The sequence below is a fragment of the Staurois parvus genome, unplaced genomic scaffold (assembly GCF_062004578.1).
Source record: "Staurois parvus isolate SC_StPar_1 unplaced genomic scaffold, SC_StPar_1.0 ptg000544l, whole genome shotgun sequence".
Taxonomy (NCBI): domain Eukaryota; kingdom Metazoa; phylum Chordata; class Amphibia; order Anura; family Ranidae; genus Staurois; species Staurois parvus.
In genome coordinates, this window is record NW_028318340.1 from 5,079,749 (window position 1) to 5,104,997 (window position 25,249).

The window sequence follows — 25,249 nt, forward strand, 5'->3', positions numbered from 1 at the left end:
CTCCAAGGGCATAGAGAGTGACGGTCATCTTTCCTTCACTCATCTCTATACCCAGCGCTGGGATCGATGGTTTCTCAGGTAAGGCTGAACTACCGAGCGGCGGCCGGTGTGGCAACGGCAGGGAGGCAGGCAGTGGTGAGTGCCATGCAGCGGCAAGGGGCGGTGGCCGAAAAGGTGTTTTCAGCCGAAACGTTTCGGCCATGGAAATTTCTGTGCATCCCTAACTACAATTACATATAACAGCGATGTCCTCTCTCAACCCCCAGCATGGTGATTAGACAGTGCAAAAGTAGCGAGAGTGATGACATCCCTCCCTCTGATCTCTCCTCCAACTGGCATGTGCCTTGTCAGCACACTTGCATGCAGCATACTTGATGGGTTCTGAATCCTGTCCATCTCTCCAAGTTTGGGAGCTGTTGTACAGGGGATTGCTATGCAGAGTCATACAAAGCAGTGTGCTTCCAGTGGAAAGCACACACACAGCCTCATAGTAAAACACACACAGCACACACTTTGATTGCCCCAGATGTTAACCCCTTCCTTCCCAGTGCCATTATTACAGTGTCAGTGTTTTTTATTAGCACTAATCACTGTATTGGTGTCACTGGGGATGTCAGTGACACCAAGTCAGTCCTCCCCCCCAGTGTCAGAATGCCCACCACAGTCCCACTGTAAGTCGCTAATCGCTGCCATTACTAGTATAAGAAAAAATTCCAGTATATCTACCGCCATTTGTAAACGCTATAACTTTCACGTAAACTAATTAATCTATACGTATTGGCATTTTTTTAGCAAAGAAATGTAGCTAAATACATTTTGCCCCAAATTTATGTCGCAATTTGATTTTTTACATCTTTTTATTGGACATGTTTAATAGCAAAAAGTAAACAATATTGTTTATAGAGCAAAAAATAAAAAATGCACAGGTGATCAAATACCACTGAAAGAAAACGCCATTTGTGGGAAAAAAAAGGACATAAATTTCATTGGGGTGCAACATTGCATGACCGCGCAATTGTCAGTTAAAGTAACACAGCCCCATAATGCAAAAAGTGTCCTGGTCAGGAAGGGGGGGAAATCCTCTGGAGGGAAAGTGGTTAATTAAGCTGAAAATAACCTGGAAGCTGATTGGTTTCCTGCAGAGCTGCAGCAGATTTTTCACTCTCTGGTTTTAGTAAGTCAGCCCCCTCTGTATCCAGTGACAAATCTCTTGAATCTTATATACATTGAGTGCATTGCTACAGCCTGGTTTAAGGTAGTGATCCAACTTTGGTGTTTGTAGGTGAATAATAACGTGTATCTACATCCAACCGAATATTAGCTTTATCATGTTAATGTAAGTTAAAAACCAGCAATCAATATTTTCCAATCTACAGCTTTCGCTGAAATTTTACATGGCAATTATGCCAAAGGGGGCGTTAACAACAGTGCGCTTACAAATGTGATATGCGTTTTTGAAAACGTATATCGTGTTTTAGCAAGTTTGTTTAAAATTTTATGCATTACGTATTTTCATCCCTGATCACTTGGGAAAAATCGACATATGAATCACAAAACACACTTAAAAAAGTGCAGTGCAATTTGGTGCACTTTGACTATAAAGGAAGGTGCATTTTTTCAAACAGGGCACTGAAAATGTAGCATGCAGGACTCTTTAAAGGCGCAGCGCACTGTAAAAACATGTAGTGCATAGATGTGAACAGTTAGATACTATTATTATTATGCAGTATTTATATAGCGCCAAAAGGTTTGCTCAGCGCTCTACATTATAGTAGGGGACAGAACATGAGACGATACAGTGACAAGACAAAACACGAGAGGTTTGAGGGCCCTGCTCTTTCGAGCTTACAATCTAGGAGGGAGGGGATAGTGGTACAGGAGGAAGTGGCTGTGGGGGATGGAGTAGTAGGAGGAGTGTAGAGTGTAGATCAGGAATTAGGTGAGGGTGGGGTAGGCTTCCCTGAAGAGATGGGTTTTCAGGGTGCGCCTGAAGGTGAGGAGGGAAGGTGACAGTCTGATGGATTGTGGTAGAGAGTTCCAGAGGATGGGGGAAGTCCTGGAGAAGTCCTGCAGTCGGGCGTGGGAGGTGGAGACCAGGGAGCTAGAATGTAGGAGGTCTTGTGAGGAGCGAAGATTACGGGTTGGGTGGTATTTGGGTATCAGGTCGGTGAGGTAGTTTGGGGCAGCGTTATGAATGGATTTGTATGTCAGTTTTAGTAGTTTGAATTTAATGCGTTGAGCAATCAGAAGCCAGTGGAGGGATTGACAGAGGGGGGTGGCAGAAGAGAAGCGGTTAGTAAGGTGGATGAGTCTGGCTGCTGAGTTCAAGATAGATTGAAGTGGGGATAGCCTGTGATGAGGTAAGAAGGTGAGGAGGGAGTTGCAGTAGTCCAGACATGAGATAATAAGGGAGTGAACAAGTTGTTTAGTAGTGTCTGGGGTTAGGAATGTACATATTTTGGAGATGTTGCGGAGATGGAGCCTGCATGAGTTTGCCAACGATTGGACATGGGGTTGGAAGGACAGGTTTGAGTCAAGAGTGACAGATATGATTTAAAGGGGACTTTTTTCACTTTTGACACAACGGGAAGGCGTGTTTTAGTGTGGCAAAAGCATAATACAAAATCACCAATTTACTGTTAACCTCTGTCTAACCCCAGGGCCTTAATCTAATCCAGCCTCTAAACCCCTTTCCCTAAATTTAGCACCCAACCTTAGCCTCCAAATCTGTCACTTAAAGTGATATTAAAGGTATACATTTTCTTTTTAAAAATAACAAGCATGTTTCAGTGGTTTTGCACAGAGCAGCTCCAATCCTCCTCTTCTCAGGTCCCCCACCGACACTCTGGGCTCCTCCCCCTTCCCCTGCAGAATGCCCCCACAGCAAGCTGCTTTATATGGGGGCATTTGTGCATGCTCACTCCCAAGCACCGTTCAGTGTGTCCACAGAACAGGGCTCAATGAGGATGCAGAGAGCCGGGAGAGCCTTGGCTCTCATGCACATTGCTAGAGATCGGGCTCAGTATTAGGAAGGAGGGGGTCTGGGGGAAAGCTGGACACAGAAGGTTTTTTACCTTCATGCATAGAATGCATGAAGGTAAAAAACCTCCAGACTTACAACCACTTTAACTGAAGCTACCTCAATACATAACCCTTAAACTTAAGGCTTGGAATTCTAATGGTGCATAACCTACAGCAAGTGCATTCCCTTCATTACAGCATTGATCGGTGGCACAGGTAGCAGGATAGGCACGTATTCTATGTCATCTTTACAGAGACTGCTTTTTATTAAAGAATGACTATAATGCTGATAACACTGGAATTCTGTTGGAAAATCGTAGGGCCAGAACACAATACGACAAAAGTTCAGCATTGAAAACTCCATTCCTCAATTTGTTGGGCTAAATACAAATGTAAAGATTTATTTAGGACAGGTCAAACACAACTGAACACAGTAATGATGCTTTCTTGGGAAGGAGAATATAAAAATTGGGCACGTATTCTATGTTATGATTAGAGACAGTATTGCGCAGTCAGACCATAAAATGCAGGATTGATATCTTTCTGGTTTGTTCTAAATAACAGGCACAATGCTGTTAAATTGGTAGTAGTTCCCCTTGCTGACTAATATACAGACTACTCCTTTTTATGTATTTAGCAATACGAATAGAAGGCTAAATGATTTGGGTCACATTTTTACAATTCAATTGACTTCTCTATGTGCACATTAAAAGTTAAACATAGTTGTAGACTCACCTTTGATCATGTGACAGATCCATTGCTCTTATTCCAGCATCACAGCCAGGGTAAATATAGAGCTGTTTAAAATCACACGCTTGCCAGACTTCTACAACACCATTATCTCCACCAGTCACAAGGTTCTGGCCATCACTGCTCAGAAGGATGGCCTGGATGAAAAAGAACATAGCATTCATTCACAGCCGTTTCAATGAGATTAATTATTATGGCAGAAAATTTAGACAGCACATAACAAAAATGACGATTTACTGGCTAGGCAAAGATCTCCAGCCAGGAAGAGAACCCTGGCAATAAAGTAGAACCTTGGGGCAGTATCGCCTTTTAAGTTCATGAGCTATTGTTATTTATTATACATGTATTGCAATTTGATGTTTAAAACCATTACATTACAACACTGATATTCTGTTTGTATCAACTAGACATTTCTATTCATAATGTTCACAGCACCATATCAAATTGTAGACTGAGCCGTCTTCTCTTTTTATCAAACTTTCCCATGAAAAATATAGATTCATATTGCACTGCAGGAATCTATTATTTCTGAAATTACTTTGAAGTTTGTATTCTCAAATAAATTTGAAGAACTTGAAGAATTCAATCCCTTATCAGTCACCTGTATGAACAACCCACCAACGCTCACAACTGTAGGCTTTTTTCAGCTTAACACAGTATGGTGTCAGAAGTGTGTAGTGCTCCTGTTCCATTCTAGCATGCTGGTTTTGACTGTGATCTATTTTCCTTGTCTATCTGTCCACCTGCAAGGTGATTGATGTGGCCAGTCTCTGGATGGTGACCAAAGCGGTTTTAGAAGCCAGCCAAGCCTGCAGTCTCAGGCTTGTGATAGTATTTAACATGTGCTTCAAGCTTCCTGTTTGTCTGTCCTGTTCCTGCTAGTTTGGATTCTCTTGTTGACGACCTTGGATTAGATATTGACTACACTCAGAACTCAGTCTGCCCTGAACCTGGACTGTGTTTGACCACTTGCCTGTCTGCCAACTGCATGTACCTGTTCACTGTGCTCAGTTTGCACCTGCCCCGGCATGGTAACCAAGCACTATAGCATTATGTATAAGACCCGGGGGCAACCGAGTACCGGTAGGACTGCTTGCCTTATGGGAAAGTAGGCTGCTATAGGTAAAGAACAAAGAAGTCAGCTATAGTGCCTGACCACCTGTGTTAGGGGTAAGCTTGACAATGGCTTGAGACACCCATTAGAATTTAGATGGAAGATGCTAGATGATTGCTATTGGTAACAGGCAGGTTTCTTTCAGACACTTGATATGCATTCCTGAAGAAAAATAGTTGGGCGGGGCTTACTACATCACTTCCGCATTCCTATTTCTGGTCCGTGGACAGCAGGTGGCTCCAGAAAGTGGTTTAAATGCTCTGTGACTTGTGTATACAGTATACAAACACTGTTATTGAGTAAGTGTATTTTAATTGTTTTAAATTGCCAAGTCCCCTTCAATATTTCAGCTGGTAGAGCGGAGGACTGTAGAGACAAAAATAACTTGCCAATAAATGTGGAATTACACTATTGGAGGTTACCTCCTGTTTTTTTTTCCCTTTGCATATACAAACTAGAGGAAATTTTATGAAGACGTGGACCTGGGAAGAGTATCTGGATAAAGCTGATAGAGGGAAGATACACTCTTAAAGTGCTAAAGACAAAGACCCATTTATAGGGGGTCATAGAGATTTGGTGAGTGTTCACAGCGGGAGCACACATCGGTCACAATAAGTGAAGATATTGGATTTTCTACTTCTGGGCACAAGGCACTTTTTAAGAAGTACTTTATCAACTCCGAATCTCAACACTCTTTATTGGATATCTGTACCTCACACAGAGACTTGTGTTGCTGACTTTTGCACAGAATTTATATTGTAGGAAACTTCCCATTGGAAGTTTTTCCTCTACTCCTGTTCTGGTAAATGCCTGCAGTATCAATGTTAGATTCAGCTATTTGTAGGAACCAGCTGAAACACCAAAAGAGCTGATTTGTTTACTAAGCATAAATATATGTTTTATTGAGCAAATCAAAAACTTGTGAATTTTGGTAATGCATTATTAAACATCAAATGTAAAAACGTGAACACAATAAGCACAAAAGATGAACATTTACAGTGCGTTGAGTTAACAGTATTCACAAACTATTAGTGGTAGAAAAACACTGACAGTTTTTAATGAAGCTTGGAGTTCAATATTTTAGCTTGAAGATGCCGAACACAAAAAAAAAAAAGAAGGTATCAGCACCTACCCTGGTTGAATCCGTGATCTCCATCTGGCCCAGAAGCTTGCCATTAATGCTAAAGTTGCAAAACCGGCCTCTTTCATAATATATAATACAATGACCCTCACTGGAAACGGAAATCAAACGAGGGTATAAGCAATTCTCTGGGCCCTCCAGTGCTCTGAGTAGATCTCCAGTGATGGTGTGGACCAAGCATGGACCCTCTGAGGGAAAAAAAATTATGAAAAAGATTGCTTAGCATCATACTAGAGCTAGAGAAGAACAAGTTGTCACACATATGACTCAACTAGATTTAATGTTCAAAATCCCCATGACAATGTTCATATAGGAGCTGGATGCAGAAGCTCATTCAAGTAATTTAGCTCTTGTGTAAAAATGTCTCATTGTTCCATCAAATTCAGGTAAATAAGACAATTTGAAGCTAGTTTACTAAAATAATTGAGAATGATCACAGAATAAATGCAATGATCACAATTATACAAGTATTTGCAGATGAAAGAAGTAAACTGGTGTTTTCTTTCTACATGACTGGATAATTGAAGTGAATCTTCACAACATTTATTGTATGAACATTCCCAAAATCAGCCTCTCCGTGTTCACTGTGAGGCATCACAGTCCAATGCAGGCCAACCCTCCATCTAGCCCTGTGGCAATACACTCTACTTAGCTGGCCATAGATGGATTGTACCTCTGCCGTTTCAGAAGGGACCAGCTGAGATTTGCCCCATTTATGGGCAGGCTGGTTGTATTGAAGTGGATAAATCAAGCCTGTTGGATTTTTTGCTTGTGATGACTGCCGGCAGCTATTGCCGCTAGCAGTGATCACTGTGTTCTGCCAGCAAGGAAGGCGCCCTGCTGACAGAACACAATAGCACTGCGGGAGGGATTGGAGGAAAGAAAATCTCATCATCTATGGCTTGCCTTAGGCTGGATAGTAGCAGTGATATAAGGTAAACAATAAATGGTAAATAGGTGTAGTACAGAATAAACCCATTACAAGTTATTGTAATGCAGAATAAATCATATAGAAAAGGAAAGCATGTAGAATGCAAACTTCAAGCATGCTGCAGGCAACCTTGGTTCTTTTTCAGAGTGTGTAGCAGTTATTGGATCCCGGGAACACATGACAAGTCCAACAAGTTTATACAAAATGGTATAACAAAAGCCTTATGAAGAACTAAGTTCTTCTGTTCATCATTTTAGCCATTATATATACAAACTCCTCAGCCACTAAAATATAGAGGAAACTGGTTGTTTGAAAAGACAGTTTTTTTTTTTTAATCTTATTGTTAACAACTAATGCTCCTTGACCCAGAATAGCTACATGTGTAGGTTTTGCTTTAAAATACCCAAGACCCTTTCTGCACCTATTTGCCATAGTATGATAAGAAAGAAAACAGCAAGGAAAGGAAAATTAAGTGTAAGAAAGCACACATTAATGAAGAAAAGGAAGCAAGTTAAGAAAACACAAACACACACAAACATATACTATCTAAAATAAGCAAAGCATCATTCATTTATTCTCTAATCAACAAGGAGATTTTTGTCTCTCTATATTTCTAAAATCAATTATCTTCAAATTAGGTGCAGACATCTGCTCGGTCTGATTACTACATCTTTCCATGTTCTATGTTTCGATAAGCTTAATACGTGGATAGCACATATGTTAAGATACAAACATCAATGCAAACACAGTAGCCACTGACACACGGCACAAGAAAAGAGCTAAATTATTCAAAGCAAATTGTAGGACATTCAGACAAGGTCAGTGGGCTGTGAGGGAGGAAGTCGTACACATATTTACTACATGATTCTCTGCGGCACTCCTCCATTGTCTCTGAAAGTTAGAACACAGATGTAAAGAAAATGCGCCCTTTCTGGGTGATCACCCCTTTTGTTCTTTCAATGAATTGTGGATTATTCACTCCTGGCTGCACGTAAATGAAAGTAATTTGGCAGCTCAAAAAAAGTCACTGAGAGGTCTGTAATATTGTGAAGAGTACATCTCACATAATCATTGTTTTCCTGAAAAGCACAATATTAAACTCGTTCTATGTGGCCTTTCTCTCTTGTAGCCTTTTAACATAAAACAAATTAAGTTTAACTGTAAATAATCGATAAGCAATGCTTCAAGTAGTTACCTACTACTAGATGTTTTTATTGCTCCTAACTGATACCTGATAACAAGGGCTACAAGTGTCATTACAGAGTGAGGACTGATCATTAAATGATTTATCCCTCCTTTTACATACACTATTTTGCCAAAAGTATTGGGATGCCTGCCTTTGCACGCACATGAACTTTATTGGCATCTCAGTCTTAGTCCGTAGGGTTCAATATTGAGCTGGCCCACCCTTTGCAGCTATAACAGATTCAAATCTTCTGGGAAGGTGTCCACGAGGTTTAGGAATGTGTCTATGGGAATGTTTGACCATTCTTCTAGAAGTGCATTTGTGAGGTGAGGCACTGATGTCGGACGAGAAGGCCTGGCTCGCAGTCTCCGTTCTAATTCATCCCAAAGGTGTTCTATCGGATTGAGGTCAGGACTCTGTGCAGGCTAGCAAAGTTCCTCTACCCCAAACTCGCTCATCCATATCTTTATGGACCTTGCTTTGTGCACTGGTATGTTGGAACAGGTAGGGGCCACCCCAAACTGTTCCCACAAAGTTGGGAGCATGAAATTGTCCAAAATATCTTGGTATGTTGGCATCTTAAGAGTTCCGTTCACCAGAACTAAGGGGCCAAACCCAACTCCTGAAGAACCTCACACCATAATCCCCTCTCCACCAAACGTTACACAACGCAGTCAGGCAAGTGCTGTTCTCCTGGCAACCACCAAACTCAGACACGTCCATCAGATTGCTAGACAAAGAAGCATGATTCATCACTCCAGCGGACACATCTCCACTGCTCTAGAGTCCAGTGCCGGTGTGCTTTACACCACTGCATCCAACACTTTGCATTGCACTTGGTGAGGTAAGGCTTGAATGCAGCTGTTCAACCATGGAAGCCTATTCCGTGAAGCTCTCTACACACTGTTGTTGTGCTAATCTGAAGGCCACATGAAGTTTGGAGGTCTTCAGCTATTGACTCTGCAGACAGTTGGTGACTTCTCCGCACTGTGCTGACCCTGCTCTGTCATTTTACGTGGCTGAGTTGCTGTTGTTCTCAGTTGCTTCCACTTTGTTACAGTATCTCACAGAAGTGAGCACACCCCTCGCATTTTTGTAAATATTTTATTATATCTTTTCATGTGACAACACTGAAGAAATGACACATTGCTACAATGTAAAGTAGTGAGTGTACAGCTTGTATAAAAGTGTAAACTTGCTGCCCCTCAAACTAACTCAACACACAACCATTAATGTCTAAACTGCTGGCAACACGAGTACACCCTTAAGTGAAAATGTCCAAATTGGGCCCAAAGTGTCAATACTTTGTGCGGCCACCATTATTTTCCAGCACTGCCTTAACCCTCTTGGGCATGGAGTTCACCAGAGCTTCACAGATTGCCACTGGAGTCCGCTTCCACTCCTCCATGATGACATCACAGAGCTGGTAGATGTTAGAAACCTTGCGCTCCTCCACCTTCCATTTGAGGATGCCCCACAGATACTCAATAGGGTTTAGGTTTGGAGACATGCTTGCCCAGTCCCATCACCTTTACCCTCAGCATCTATAGCAAGGCAGTGGTCGTCTTGGAGTCGTGTTTGGGGTCGTTATCATGTTGGAATACTGCCCTGTGGCCCAGTCTCCAAAGGGAGGGGATCATGCTCTGCGTCAGTATGTCACAGTACATGTTGGCATGCATGGTTCCATGAACTGTAGCTCCCCAGTGCCAGCAGTACTAATACAGCCTCAGACCATGACACTCCCACCACCATGCTTGACTGTAGGCAAGACACACCTGTCTTTGTACTCCTCACCTGGTTGCCGCCATATACGCTTGACACCATTTGAACCATATAAGTTTAAGGTTTCATCAGACCACAGGACATGGTTCCAGTAATCCATGCCCTTAGTCTGCTTGTCTTCAGCAAACGGTTTGTGGGCTTTCTTGTGCATCATCTTTAGAAGAGGCTTCCCTCTGGGACGACAGCCATGCAGACCAATTTGATACAGTGTGCAGCGTATGGAGCACTGAAAGGTGACCCCCCACCCCTTCAACCTCTGCAGCAATGCTGGCAGCACTCATACGTCTATTTCCCAAAGACAACCTCTGGATATGACGTTGAGCATGTGCACTCAACTTATTTGGTTGATCATGGTGAGACCTGTTCTGAGTGTAACCTGTCCTGTTAAACCGCTGTATGATCTTGGCCACCGTGCTGCAGCTCAGTTTCAGGGTCTTGGCAGTCTTCTTATAGACTAGGCCATCTTTATGTAGAGTAACATTTCTTTTTCTCAGATCCTCAGAGAGTTCTTTGCCATGAGGTGCCATGTTGAACTTTCAGTGACCAGTATGAGAGTGAGAGCGATAACACCAAATTTAACACACCTGCTCCCCATTCACATCTGAGACCTTGTAACACTAACGAGTCACATGACACTGGAGAGGGAAAATGGCTAATTAGGCCCAATTTGGACATTGTCACTTAGGGGTGTACTCACTTTTGTTGCCAGCGGTATAGATTAGCCATACATTAATGGCTGTGTGTTGAATTATTTTGAGGGGACAGCAAATTTACAGTTATACAAGCTGTACACTAACTAATTTACATTGTAGCAAAGTGTAATATCTTCAGTGTTGTCAAATGAAAAGATATAATAAAATATTTACAAAAATGTGAGGGGTGGACTCACTTCTGTGAGATACTGTATAACACCACTAACAGTTGACCGTGGAATATTTAGTAGCAAGGAAATGTCATGGATGGTCTTACTGCACAAGTGGCAACCTATCACGGTACCACGCTTGAATTCACTGAGCTCCTGAGAGTGACCCATTCTTTCACAAATGTTTGTAGAAGCAGTCTGCATACCTAGGTGCTTGATTTTATACAACCGGGGCCATGGAGGTGATTGGAACACCTGAATACAGTATTGGGAGTCCCTATACTTTTGGCAATATAGTGTAAATCGGATTGTTATTAAATTAACAATAAGGTACTGAGATGGCCCTTCCTTCACTATACAGGAGCATTCAGCTTTCACAAGTTAGGTGATCTCCACATGACTACCTTTGTGGCAGTACTTTGCAGTCTTTGCTTATCGCTATTCAACTCAGCACTACCAATTAAATGAACAGAGTACTGGGTAAAGCTTTCAGACTGCTGGATCTTTTCTGATGCTGTTTGTGATCCCCAAATTTCTTGTAACAGGTAAAGCAGCCCTTTGAATATGATTTGCTCACACATACAAGTTGTATTCCCTAATAATGTAGTGACCCCTGTCTCACCCCTAATAGGGATCTCATATGGCCAAGAACACAGATAGCTGTTCCTAAATCGAAGGAGCTCTGGAAATCAATTACAAACTGGTGAGACCAAATTGCTCACAATAATAATCAGAATAGGGGAACAGAATGGCTCATTCCAGGCCAGCGTGAAATAGACCCCTACAATATGAAATAGAAAAATTATCTTTCAGTTGTATTTAAAGGAAACAATGTGTTAAAGAGTCAGTTCTAAAAAAGACAAATGGTGAAATTTCTCAGCTCTGACTTCCCTGTTGAAGTTAACTTCTCCTTATAAATGAAACGTTCAACAGGCAGTTGAACATCTCCTTTGGAATGGGAATATCACATTGTGACAACTTGAGGCTCAGATCTTATACGAATTGTATAGTTGAAGTTCCTGATTACAGTGAACCTATTCATCTGATCCAGAATCCATCTGAATAAATATTAGTTTTGGATTTATTCATTTTATTTATTTCAGGAACTTGTATAGCGCTGTCAATTTACGCAGCGCTTTACATACAGAGGATAAAATAAGTATTGAACACATCACCATTTTTCTTGGTAAATATATTTCTAAAGGTGCTATTGACATGAAACTTTCACCATGTCGGCAACAACCTATGCAATCCAAATATACAAAGAAACCAACACAAAAGTTCAGAAATTAGGTAATGTGTAATAAAATGGAATGACAAAGGGAAAAAGTATTGAACACATGAAGAAAAGGAGGTGCAAAAAAGCATAGAAAGCCAAGACGCCAGGGGAAATCTATCAGTAATTAGAAAGCAATCCTGCCCCTTTGCAGTGCAAATTAATATCAACTGGTTCAGTCTCAACTGATGGCCTGTAAAATTCTGTCTCATTACCAAGGTGTCACACAAGAAACATTTCATGATGGGTAAAAGCAAAGAGCTCTCTCAAGACCTTCGCAACCTTATTATTGCAAAAAATACTGATGGCATTGGTTACAGAAGGATTTCTAAACTTCTGAATTTTCCAGTGAGCACTGTTGGGGCCATAAGTCAGAAGTGGAAAGAACATCATTTCACCATTAACTGGCCATGACAGGTGCTCCTCACAAGATTTCTGACAGAGTAGTGAAAAGAATTATCAGAAGAGTTGTCCCAGAGCCAAGGACCACTTGTGGAGAGGCTATGGAAGACCTGGAATTAGCAGGTTCAATTGTTTCAAATAAAACAATAAGTAATGCACTCAACCACCATGGCCTGTATGCACACTCACCATGCAATACTCCACTGCTGAAGAAAAAGTGAGTTGAAGCTTGATTAAAAAGTTTGCTGCACAACATTCACACAAGCCAGTGAAATACTGGGAGAATATAGTCTGGTCAGATGAGACCAAAATTAAATTCTTTGGATGCCATAATACACACCATGTTTGAAGGTCAAATGGCACTGCACACCACCCCAAAAACACCATACCAACAATGAAGTTTGGAGGTGGGAACATCATGGTGTGGGGCTGCTTGTCAGCAGACGGTACTGGCAAACTTCATATCTTTGAAGGAAGGATGAATGCAAAAAAATGTACCAAGATATTCTTGATAAAGATTTACAGCCATCTACCAGGATGATGAAGATGAAACGATGGTGGACATTTCAACAAGACAATGATTCCAAACACAAAGCCAAGGAAACTCAACTGGTTTCAAAGAAAGAAAGAAAATAAAGTTGCTAGAATGACTCAGCCAAACACCTAACTGGAATCCAATTGAAAATCTATGGAAAGAATTAAAGATCACAGTTCATAGAAGAGGCCCACAGAACCTTCAAGATTTGAAGACTTTGTGTGGAAGAATGGGCCAAAATCACACCTAAGCAATGCATGCGACTAATTTCTCCATACAGGAGGCATTGTGAGGCTGTCATTACCAACAAAGGATTTTGTACAAAGTATTTAATACATTTCAGTTAGCGTGTTGAATACTTTTTCCTTGTGTCATTCCATTTTATTACAGATAACTGAATTTCTGAACTTGTTTGTTTCGGTTTCTTTGTATGTACAGATTGCATGGGTTGTTACCAACATGTGGGGAAAATATCATGCAATAGCACCTTCGTAAATATATTTACTGAGAAAAATGGTGACGTGTTCAATACTTATTGTACTCGCTGTGTATATTGTACATTCACATCCCTTCCTGCCCTCCAGGAGCTTACAATCTAAGGTCCCTAACTCACATTCATAGACACACATACTAGGGCCAATTTTAGACAGAAGCCAATTAACCTACGAGCATGTCATTGGAGTGTGGGAGGAAACCGGAGTACCCAGGCACAGGAAAAAATGCAAACCTCAGGCAAGTAGTGCTGTGACTGAGATATGAAACGATGACCCTATTCCCACTAGGTGGAAGTGCTAACCACTTAGCCATTTTTAACTGAATATTTCTGATACGTTTTAACTGACTTATTTCAGTATACACTGTATGTGCTTTATTAAAAGATGCCAAAAATATAGATTTCAAAAGTTCACACATACAGTGCATCCAGAAAGTATTCACAGCGCTTAACTTTTGCTACATTTTGTCATGTTACAGCTTTATTCCAAAATGGATTAAATTCATTTTTTTCCTCAACATTCTACAAACAATACCCCATAATGACAACATGAAAGAAGTTTGTTTTCAAATCTTTGCAATTTATTAAAAATAAAAAAAAACAAAAACCACATGTACATAAGTATTCACAGCCTTTGTTGAATACTTTGTTGAAGCACCTTTAGCACCAATTACAGCCTCAAGTCGTTTTGAGTATGATGCTACAAGCTTGGCACACCTATTTTTGGGCAATTTCACCCATTCTTCTTTGCAGTACCTCTCAAGCTCCATCAGGTTGGATGGGGAGTGTCGGTGCACAGTCATTTTCAGATCTCTCCAGAGATGTTCGATCGGGTTCAAGTCTGGGCTCTGGCTGGGCCACTCCAGGACATTCACAGAGTTGGGCTGTAGCCACTCCTTTGTTATGTGGGCTGTGTGCTTAGGGTCATGGTCCTGTTGAAAGATGAACCGTCACCCCAGTCTAAGGTCCAGAGCGCTCTGGAACAGGTTTTCATCAAGGATGTCTCTGTATACTGCTGCATTCATCTTTCCTTCGATCCTGACTAGTCACCCAGTTCCTGCCACTGAAAAACATCTCCACAGCATAATGCTGCCACCACCATGCTTCACTGTAGAGATGGTATTGGCCAGGTGGTAAGCAGTTCCTGGTTTCCTCCAGACATGACGCTGGGCATTCAGGCCAAAGAGTTCAATCTTTGTTACATCAGACCAGAGAGTTTTGTTTCTCATGGTCTGAGAGTCCCTCAGGTGCCTTTTGGCAAACTCCAGGCAGGCTGCCATTTGCCTTTTACTGAGGAGTGGCTTCTGTATGGCTACTCTACCATACAGGCCTGATTGGTGGAGTGCTGCAGAGATGGTTGTTCTTCTGGAAGGTTCTCCTCTCTCCACAGAGGAACGCTGGAGCTCTTTCAGTGTGACCATCAGGTGCTTGGTTACCTCCCTGGCTAAGGCCCTTCTCCCTCGATCGCTCATTTTGGCAGGGCGACCTGTTCTAGGAAGATTCCTGGTGGCTCCAAACGTATTCCATTTACAGATGATGGAGGCCACTGTGCTCATTGGGACCTTCAATGCTTCAGACATTTTTCTGTACCCTTCCCCAAATCTGTGCCTTGATACAATCCTGTCTCGGAGGTCTACGGACAATTCCTTGGACTTCATGGCTTGGTTTGTGCTCTGACATGCACTGTGAACTGTGGGACCTTATATAGACAGGTTTATGCCTTTCCTAATCATGTCCAATCAACTAAATTTCCCACAGGTGGACTACAATCAAGTTGTGGAAACATCTCAAGGTTGATCAGTGGGAACAGGATGCACCAGAGTTCAATTTTGAGTGTCATGGCAAAGGCTGTGAATTCTTATGTACATGTGGTTTTATTTTTTTGTTTTTTATTTTTAATAAATTGCAAAGATTTCATTATGGGGTATTGTTTGTAGAATGTTGAGGAGAAAATGAATTTAATCCATTTTGGAATAAGGCTGTAACATAACAAGATGTGGCAAAAGTTAAGCGCTGTGAATACTTTCTGGATGCACTGTACATAGATAAAAAAAATGTAAATTTCAGGAAAAAACAGGATAAGGGAACACATTGATTAAAAGTACTTTGGTGATGCAGCAATGTGGATTCCATGTATATTTACAAATTTATGCAACTAAAACTTGTTTTTAACCTATTTTGAACAGATTAGTGGGGTTGTTTTTGCTGGTTAACTTGAATGTGTGCTGGGGACCCTTTCTGTATAATTTGTATTAACTGATTTATTTCAACATGTGTAATATAAAAAGGAGTGCCAAAAAACATGTTTTAAGAATACCACACATAAACCAGAAATATTAAACAAAACAGGATAAAGACAGCCAGCCAGCGAGTTAACCGAAATAGTGGCAGCCGGTACAGCTAAAGTTTCAAATAGATTTGTGTCCAAAATGAGATTTACTCATGTCAGATAACCAGGGAAACTGAATAAATAATAGACTGACTATTACATTAAAAAGGAAACCTACTCAATTAGACTGAGTGGCTTGTAACAGCTTCTACTGAAGCTAAGGTAGACACTAACAGGCGTGTCCCTCTATACGGGAGGTGGATCCTGATCAAAGCCACAGACAGCTTGGGTATAAAGTGCAATCCAGAGATTTTCTGAAGCTCTTCTGACATCTGTCCTCTTATTTAGAAAAACATGCTAAATGAAACCAAATATACCAAAGCCTTCTCAAGAGAAAATCCAATCAAAGGATCTTAGAGTGTTCAGACAGGGACAAAATAGCTTGTAAGCTAATCATCTGGGAAAATTCATGTAAATCCACTGCCTGTTTAAAATATTGAACAAGTTCTAGGGAGGGTGGAACATTCATCAAAATCTGTTTCCTCCACTTGAGCTATAAGATAAAAAAGTGCACCAATCACAAATGCTGATGTGAAGTCAGTTGACTGGAATATGTGTGAGGACAAGCTACCATTAAACTTTTGGATAAAGTAAAAGTTCTTGTGAATATCAGATATTTTAGCAAACCTGTCATAAACCCTTGGCTATTCAAAGCGTGCAAGTGATAAGGAAATATGCATAAGCAGAGAAATCCATGTCAAAACAATCCTAAGATCCTGGGATATAGGATACAGAGTTGATACACAAATACTTTCCTGCACTGTGCAATGGTTTTGCAAATAGCAGCCCTGACCCCCCTCTTCTGGGGTCCCACGCTGGCGCTCCTGGCTCATTTCCTCCCCATGACACCCATAAAGGCTGTAAAAGCAATCATTTCTCCTTCTCTCCAGCTGCATTCTTGCAGCCATTGAGAACTACTGTGTGAGCTGTGATTGGTCACAGCTTGTCACATGGTACAAGGCTGTTGTGAATAGCCTTGTACCATGTGACCTCTGTGATCATTCAGATTTCACACGTAGAAAGCAATGATGTCACAAGTGACATCTTGCTTACTACTCTGCATGTGATCACTAATTGGCCAATCAGTGATCACATGATCGGGACCTCGCAAAGAGGTCCCGTCCAACGATCGGTGTTCCACTGTGTCCAGAGGACACAGCGGGCACCGGATCGCGGTGCTGCACGCTCCCAGGAATGGGAGGCCGTTTTATAAACGGCCACCCAACCCTGCACTGCCACCGTCTGGCCATTTATACAACGGCTGGACGGGAAGTGGTTAAGGTAAAAAAAGAAAAAAACCTTGGAGTATAACCAAAGGCAGAGTCGTGAGCGGCTGGAACCACAGTCGTCTTTTTGTTTTTGTCCCTGTTAGGGAGATTTACTCCAATTGTCCTGATCACCAATGTCACTAGGAATGAATATGAGGGTACATCCAAAATGTTCAGTAGCCACCAGAACAGGAATAGAGAGGAAGAAAAATCTTCCTTTGAAGACACTTCTTACTATGACATCTCTTTAATAATAGATATCCCTCACATCATGTTGAGTTTACTAGACAGAACATTTTATTGGTCATTGAGGGCTCCAATCACATTAAAAGACTAAAAAGTTGCATACTTTACAATACTTTATTTTATTGTGAGCACTGCGACATGTCCGAAAAATAGCCAACCACTTGGATGAAATTACTGGTCAACCCTTCTACCGTTTAGACCAGGTTCGCACTAAAGCGGTGCGATTCCTGCACGTATTACATGTGATGTCTGTGCAATGCGATTTGAGCCATACATTTTTGTATGAGTCAAATCGCATCTGCAACAAAAAGGTGCAGGACCCTTTTTTTTACCCACACCAGAATCGCATCACCTGATTGTTCTCACCCATGTGATATGATTTCTGGCAATCACACTGTGTTTTGCAACCCACACCGGTTTGCATAAATGTCATGCGATTGCAATGTGGTGCAGGTAATGCACAGGATTTGCAGCATTTCTCACACCGCATTATTGTGAACCAGGTGCTACAGCAGAATTCCAGGTTACCACTGAACTAGTCTTAAAATGTTGCCTTACCCCTCCTAACACTTAAGTGGACTAACCTGTGTAAAAAAGATTTATATACTTAACTATTTTCAACCTGCTCTGGTCCAGTCACATTATCCCCTGTGTCAGCCAGCAGCTGAAGGGGAGAGGAGAAAGTGCTCAACAGTGGCTGGAATTCCTGGGAATTGTGACACTGCCCACTGATTTCTTTTGGCCCATCCATTGTTAGCATTCCCTCCTCTCCCCTGCAGCCGCCTCAACTAACACAGGGTAGACAGATCATGTGACTGGACTGGAGGGGCCTGAAAATAGGTAAGCATACATATCCTTCTTAAACAGGTTAGTTAGCATAGTTGTTAGGAGGGTGAGAGGGAGGGGGAAGCATTTTTAAAACTAGAATTAGCCTGGAATTCTAGTTTAATCAGACAGGTAAGCAGGAAGCCCCTGCCAACCAGTATATAAAGGCACACATATTTACATAGTTAGTCTGGCTGAAAAAAGACAAAAGTCCATCCAGTTCAACAACAAAAAAAAAAAGTTATCTTATACCCACAGTTGATCCAGAGGAAGGCAAAAAATCCAGCAAAGTACACATGAACGTTAAAGATTACTGGGTCCCAGAGCAAGGTCCTTTGGCAATATTTTAACATTTCCATGAAATGACACCTGTCATCTAGTAGTAAACATAACACTGTAAAGAAGGAGGGTGGGGAAATTAAACACGGTTTCTGATTTTTACTGTAATTCAGCTTTCCCTAGGTTCACATCTGTGCAGGTGGTGCCGCACAGAGAAATGCGGACCCGCGGGTGGGTACCATTAATTCTAATGGCACGCAGCCCGCACTGGAAAACGCAACCGTACTGGGAACTGAGGTTCCCATGTGGGCTGCATTTTCGCAAGAAGTGCAGGGACTTCTTTCCCTGCATGTCACAGGCACGGGAGTCCATTCAAATGAATGGGCTCTCGTGCCCGTGCAAAACGTGGCCCGCACAGCTGCATAGATGTGAATCGGGGGTTAGTGTAATTCATAAAGGTCAAACATAGTGTAACCCTCAACAATATCTTTATTCTCCAAAATTAATCCATACAAATCCACTACCTAATGGTCCTGTATCCTATTTTTCATGAAATAGTTTCTTACTGTGGTTTTATGCCTCTTTGTAACATCCTCCGTGAGCTCCTAAATCTCTTCTTTTTCCCCTCACTTCCACTGCACAATAGTTTGGTCATATCCATTGTTCTATGCACACTATGCATCCCATGGTCCATAGCCACAAGACCATTTCAGAAGCAAGCAAGAGGAGGTGGCTACATTCCTGCAGTGGGACCATTAAAAAAGAATGCAGCCACCCTCTAACAGGAAGTCGGCTCACAGCAACAAAATAAAAATGAGAAAAAAAATGGTGGCGGCTGAGAACAACAGAGTGTACTTTTTTGAGTTAAGAATACATGTTTGAGTTTAGTGTGTACCTTCCATTAATATTTAGCACCTCACATCCTAACGTCCTTTTAACTGCTGTTACAAGGCCATGGCGTTCAATAGTACAGAAACACGAGCTTAAATGAAGCAGTACAGAAGGTGGAGCGTCACATAATTCTTAAAAAAAACAAAAAACAACAAAAACTAAAATCTTCACAAGCGAAGAAAGGAAATATCTGCCCTTCTCATCCTCAACATAAGCACCTGTGTTTTCAAAAACTTCAAGGGCATTTAAAAATGCAATTTCACAGTTTTGTTAAATTTAAATTGTAAAGCTGGGAAGTTCACAACTTTAATAAAAACTCTTCATTGTCTAATGACCCAATAGGTCTGCACAGGCTGCTAATGCATTGTACTCAGATGGGTGTACAACCTCCAAAAGTTAACATGAATCCAGTTTTTTCTTAAAGTCGAACTATAGACAAATCTTTTTTTCTATTAGATAGAGTAAGGGAAAGTTATAACCCCTGTCAGTTTATTTTTGTGATCTATGTCTGTGATATTTACCTTCATTTCTATCCCACAGCCAAAACAGGATGTGAGAGGGGCCCCTGTAAGGGGATTCCTTGGGGATCTTTAGGTCACCAGAACTAGGGTCGCCAGTGGAAAATTCCCCCTCTATTTCTTTCCTGAGGACAACCCAAAAGTTGGGGTTCTCTTTTACTTTCAATGATAATGATAAACACAGGACAAATATAGAGGGCAAATCTCCCTAACCGGGGCACACACTGCAATAAACAACTAATAGGTGTTCTAATCCAACTCTATTCTGTCCAAATCTAAAAAACGTTTTGCCTTACAGTGTTACTAAACCCAGGATCCTGCATTCACTATATCTGGTCTCCCACAGAACACAGAATATGGAATAGCAATTATTTTACTAAATATAAACTGCTAAATACCTTTTCTTATCAGCATATAGAGCAGTCTTGTGACTTCAGCAGAGCACTGGTTAAAGCTTGTAGGAGGAGTTTTATTTCTGCTCAGGGAGGATGCAGCACCTCTGACCTCTGTCTGGACATTGCTGACTGGCCCTGTGCTGATCACATGCACTCTCCCAAGGAAAAAAAACCCTCTCTAGCAATACACACTAAATTGAGCATGCGCATGTGGCTATGGGTTCAGTGTGTCTTATCAGAAGATAAAACATGGACATCTGAACAAGAGAAGGGGCAGAGAAAACAGAATCAAACAGCCATTTTACATAATGCAGAGGATTAACCCCTTAGGTTCCACAGTGAGTATAACAAGCATGCTTTACTGCATATACAGACTGATTTTACTGTTGTGCGATTAGTAACACTTTAAGTTATACTTTAACAATTTTCAATTACTGTATATAATGCTGAAGGAAAATGATTCATTATGAACAAACCTTTAGCCCCACTGATGACGAGACCCAGTTCAGCACATACTGATACGCAGACAACTTCATGGTCATGGCCTGTTAGGACGGCCCTGGGAGCTGGGTAATCACCTGAAATATTGGAGATAAAAAAACATTTAAATACCATAAAATAGTAGAATAGAATTCGTTTAGCAGGATCATTTTTCTTTGAAAAACAATACCATAACAATATTGTTATAAACACCACACATTTCTATAAAGAATAAATACACGCAATTTTGCTTGTTTTGTTATGCAATTTTAAATCACAAACAGCAAAAGGATAACTATATAGCAAGAAAAACACACAATCTGCTGGCTATACAGAAATAAAACCCCAGATATTCAAGTAGTAATGCATTCATTGCTTTAAAACCATCAATATTTGTCACTCAAATGCTGACTTGTGATACCTTACAAAATTTACTCACCTTTGTGCTATAAACAGCACATATGTTATGGAAAAATATATGAAATGCATTATTTACCCTGTTTCAGTCTGAGTTTGTTCTATTAACACCCCCCCCCCCTCCATATGTATGTTCCACTGCTTGCATTTACAGTACAGAATTAGTATCCAAGATCAAAAAGGCTGCTGTAAACACAATCCCAGAGAAAAGACAATGGCTGAAGTGTAAAGGACAACAAACGTTTCATCCTTCCAAGGGACAGATGCCAAGCACTGCAACAATCATTCAAAATTCAGCAACGCATACTGTCACATCCTAAATGATAGATGTAGCGCAAGGCTAAAGGCTAAGAAACAAAAAGGGCTTCAGGTGAAGAGAATCTACAGGGAATTGAAACCTCATTGCTGCTAGCTTAACCAATTCAGCAAAAGTGTGGCCTTCTAGATATCCGGAGGGTCAGATGGGGACAGTTAAACGTTATACTGTAATCTACTACACAATAGCAAAGACATTCCTGAAATAAATGTACACAAGTTTAAAACATGCTTATATTAAGTTTATAATAATACGTTAAAAAAATACTGTTATACAAAAGACAATCTGTACAGATGTTAGGAGAATGACTGAGATGAATGTGTATACAGTATAACTGCATATAATGTGTGTGTATACAGTTGTGTTCAAAATAATAGCAGTGTGTTGAAAAAAGTGAATAAAGCTAAAAATCCTTCTAATAGCTTTTATTTCCATACACACAAATGCATTGGGAACACTACACATTCTATTCCAAATCAAAACATGAAGAAAAATATATCAAATTTGTGTTGTTCCTCTAACAAAATTGAAGAAAAGTGAATATTAGACTGTTCAAAAAAATAGCAGTGTTTGTATTCTTCTTTACAAACTCAAACATTCACTATATAAACTGAAAAATGTTTGAAGATTTTGCTTTCCTTTGAATCACTTAATATTTAGTTGTATAAGCACTGTTTCTGAGAACTGCTGTACATCTGTGTTGCATGGAGTCAACCAACTCCTGGCACCTGTGAACAGGTATTCCAGCCCAGGATGATTGGACTACATTCCACAGTTCTTCTCTATTTCTTGGTTTTGCCTCAGAAACTGCATTTTTGATGTCACCCCACAAGTTTTCTATTGGATTAAGATCCGGGGATTGGGCTGGCCACTCCATAACGTCAATTTTGTTGGTCTGGAACCAAGATGTTGCACGTTTACTGGTGTGTTTGGGGTCGTTGTCTTGTTGGAACACCCATTTCAAGGGCATTTCCTCTTCAGCATAAGGCAGCATGACCTCTTCAAGTATTCTGATGTATTCAAACTGATCCATGATCCCTGGTATGCGATAAATAGGCCCAACACCGTAGTATGAGAAACATCCCCATATCATGATGCTTGTACAACCATGCTTCACTGTCTTCACAGTGCACTGTGGCTTGAATTCAGTGTTTGGGGGTCGTCTGACAAACTGTCTCCGGCCACTAGAAAGAACAATCTTACTTTCATCAGTCCACAAAATGTTGCGCCATTTCTCTTTAGGCCAGTCAAGGTGCTCTTTGGCAAATTGTAACCTCTTCAGCACATGCCTTTTTTTCAACAGTGGGACTTTGCGGGGGCTTCTTGCAGATAGCTTGGCTTCACATAGGCGTCTTCTAATTGTAGCAGTTCTCACAGGTAACTTTAGACCTTCTTTGATCTTCCTGGAGCTGATTGTTGGCTGAGTCCTTGCCATTTTGGCTATTCTTCTATCCATTCGAATGGTAGCTTTTCGCTTTCTTCCACGTCTTTCAGGTTTTGGTTGCCATTTTAAAACACTTGCGATCATTTTAGCTGAGCAGCCTATCATTTTCTGCACTTCTTTATATGTTTTCCCCTCTCCAATCAACATTGTAATCAAGGTATGCTATTCTTCTGAACAATGTCTGGAACGACCCATTTTCCTCAGAATTTCAGAGAGAAATGCACTGTAACCAGCATGTACAACATTTGCTGTCTTCCTTCCTTAAATAATTATAATATAATAATAATTGCCACCTGTTTTTCAAAGAATGAATGACCTCACTAATAGAACTCCACACTGCTATTATTTTGAACATGCCCCTTTCAATTAGTGATTCAATTACACAGAATCAGCAGCATGCATGTCATGACTGTTGGGTCTGTTGGATTTCTATTAATCTACTACACCTGCTAGTAAATTATTTGCCATGTAGAAATATCATTTCTACCAAAAACAGTGATTGATCAGGTTAGTGATGTCTGACTGCTATTATTTTGAACACAATTGTGTATATATATATATATATATATATATATATATATATATATATATATATATATATATATATATCTATCTATCTACTTACTGATCTGCCACAGTACTTTTACTGCGGAGGGGTGGCAGCAAAAGGCACAGCGATGTACTGGTAAGCAGCGAGAATTCATCAACAGATACCACCCAATTATTCATGGCCTGGGACCTGCTGATTGGATGTGTCAATCACAGCCTAGAGCTCTGTGTTGGTAAACAACACAGAGTTCTTTACAAAGGGAGAAATTGCTTTGTTTCTTTACCCTGCTAAGAAGGGAAAAGAAATAAATTGATCTGTAGTGCAAAGCAGCACACAGTAAACACATTAGCACTTGCTAGGCACACAAATAATGTTCACTTATTTTATGTATTTGGAGATTAGAAGTATTGGACTCGTGTTCATATGTGTGTATATACGGAGACATAGTGGCAGTATATATGCGTATGTTCTCTTATATTCACTTATGTGATGTATGTGGAAAATATTGAGTTCATGTATTTTATACAATATTTTAGGAATATTAATTACACACACATGGTGTGTTATATATTGTCATAATATGTGTATGCGTATTGTTTTATTTTTTATTCTTTGCCCATAGTTGTATTTGTATATGGGGAGAACTTCCGCTAGGTTCCCACCTCGCTTCCTGTGTGTGTATGTTGTAGCTGATCAATCGGAGTATTGATGGCTCTGATTGCCGACTCTATAAAGAGCAACACGCTGCACTGCACTGTCACCCCTATGAGTAAGTCAGAAGTGACGAAACGCGTCAAAGCGTGACAGTGTGGCGACCGGAAGTGACGTGGACCATAACCAGAAGTGACGCGACGGCATCTGTTACCAACAAATCGGAGGTAGTGAGAGCATCTGGTCTATGTTTACTTCAGGCTTATCAAAGGATACATTGTTTGGGCTTGTTTTATCAGCTTGCTTGTGAGTAAGGTCCAATCACTTTATTAAAGGATCTGTTTGTTCATACTACACCATTGGAGCATTCTTTGTTTGTTTTACATGGTCAATTTGAATGCAGTGGAATCTTTATCTCGAGTGATCTATAATTCATCTTTAAATGGGAAAAGTGTCCCAGGAAGCTCGTTTGCCAACCACGACAGCGGAAGGCAAATATTTGTGGTGAGTTTACATCCATGTGGGGGAATCCTATGAAGCACTTTGGTTTCATTCTACTGCACATGGTGAAGGAGACCATACTAATATTAAAAATATATAAAAATTCCAAATATATATCCCATAGTTTGTACAAGCTATATCTCAAATGCAAACCAATTAATATAAACTTACTGAGATTTTGTTTTTATTTTTTTTAACCAAAGACATGTAGCAGAATACATTTTGGCCTAAAGTTATGAAGAAATTAGGTTTTTAACGTTTTTTTATTGACTATGTTTTATAGCAGAACACAACAAATGTTTTTTTAAAAAAAGTAATGGTCTTTTTTTGTTTACATAATAAAATATATAAAAAACTCAGTGGTAATCAAATACAACCAAAAAAAAAGCTCTATCTGTGGGGAAAAAAAATTATATAAATTTTGTTTGGTTACAGTATTGCCAAAAATGGCCTGGTCATGAAGGGTGTAAGATCTTCCAGAGCTTAAATGGATATACAGACGTACACAAACAATAGGTATATATATATATATATATATATATATATATATATATATATATATATATATACACACACATCTTGAGAC

The 25,249-nt window shown here is 40.5% G+C and overlaps 1 protein-coding gene across 6 annotated transcripts in view; it reads right to left on the bottom strand.

Annotated features, from left to right (window-relative positions):
• The window catches only part of NBEA (neurobeachin), an 881,324-nt gene that overhangs the window by 3,036 nt on the left and 853,039 nt on the right, over positions 1 to 25,249 (bottom strand). For all 6 annotated transcript variants that reach the window (XM_089690860.1, XM_089690861.1, XM_089690859.1 and 3 more), the window contains 3 exons: positions 20,781 to 20,882; positions 6,018 to 6,214; positions 3,757 to 3,908 (listed from right to left, as the gene is read on the bottom strand). In XM_089690860.1, the coding sequence (XP_089546986.1) occupies positions 3,757 to 3,908; positions 6,018 to 6,214; positions 20,781 to 20,882 (451 nt within the window). The remainder of the gene's footprint in view (positions 1 to 3,756; positions 3,909 to 6,017; positions 6,215 to 20,780; positions 20,883 to 25,249) is intronic.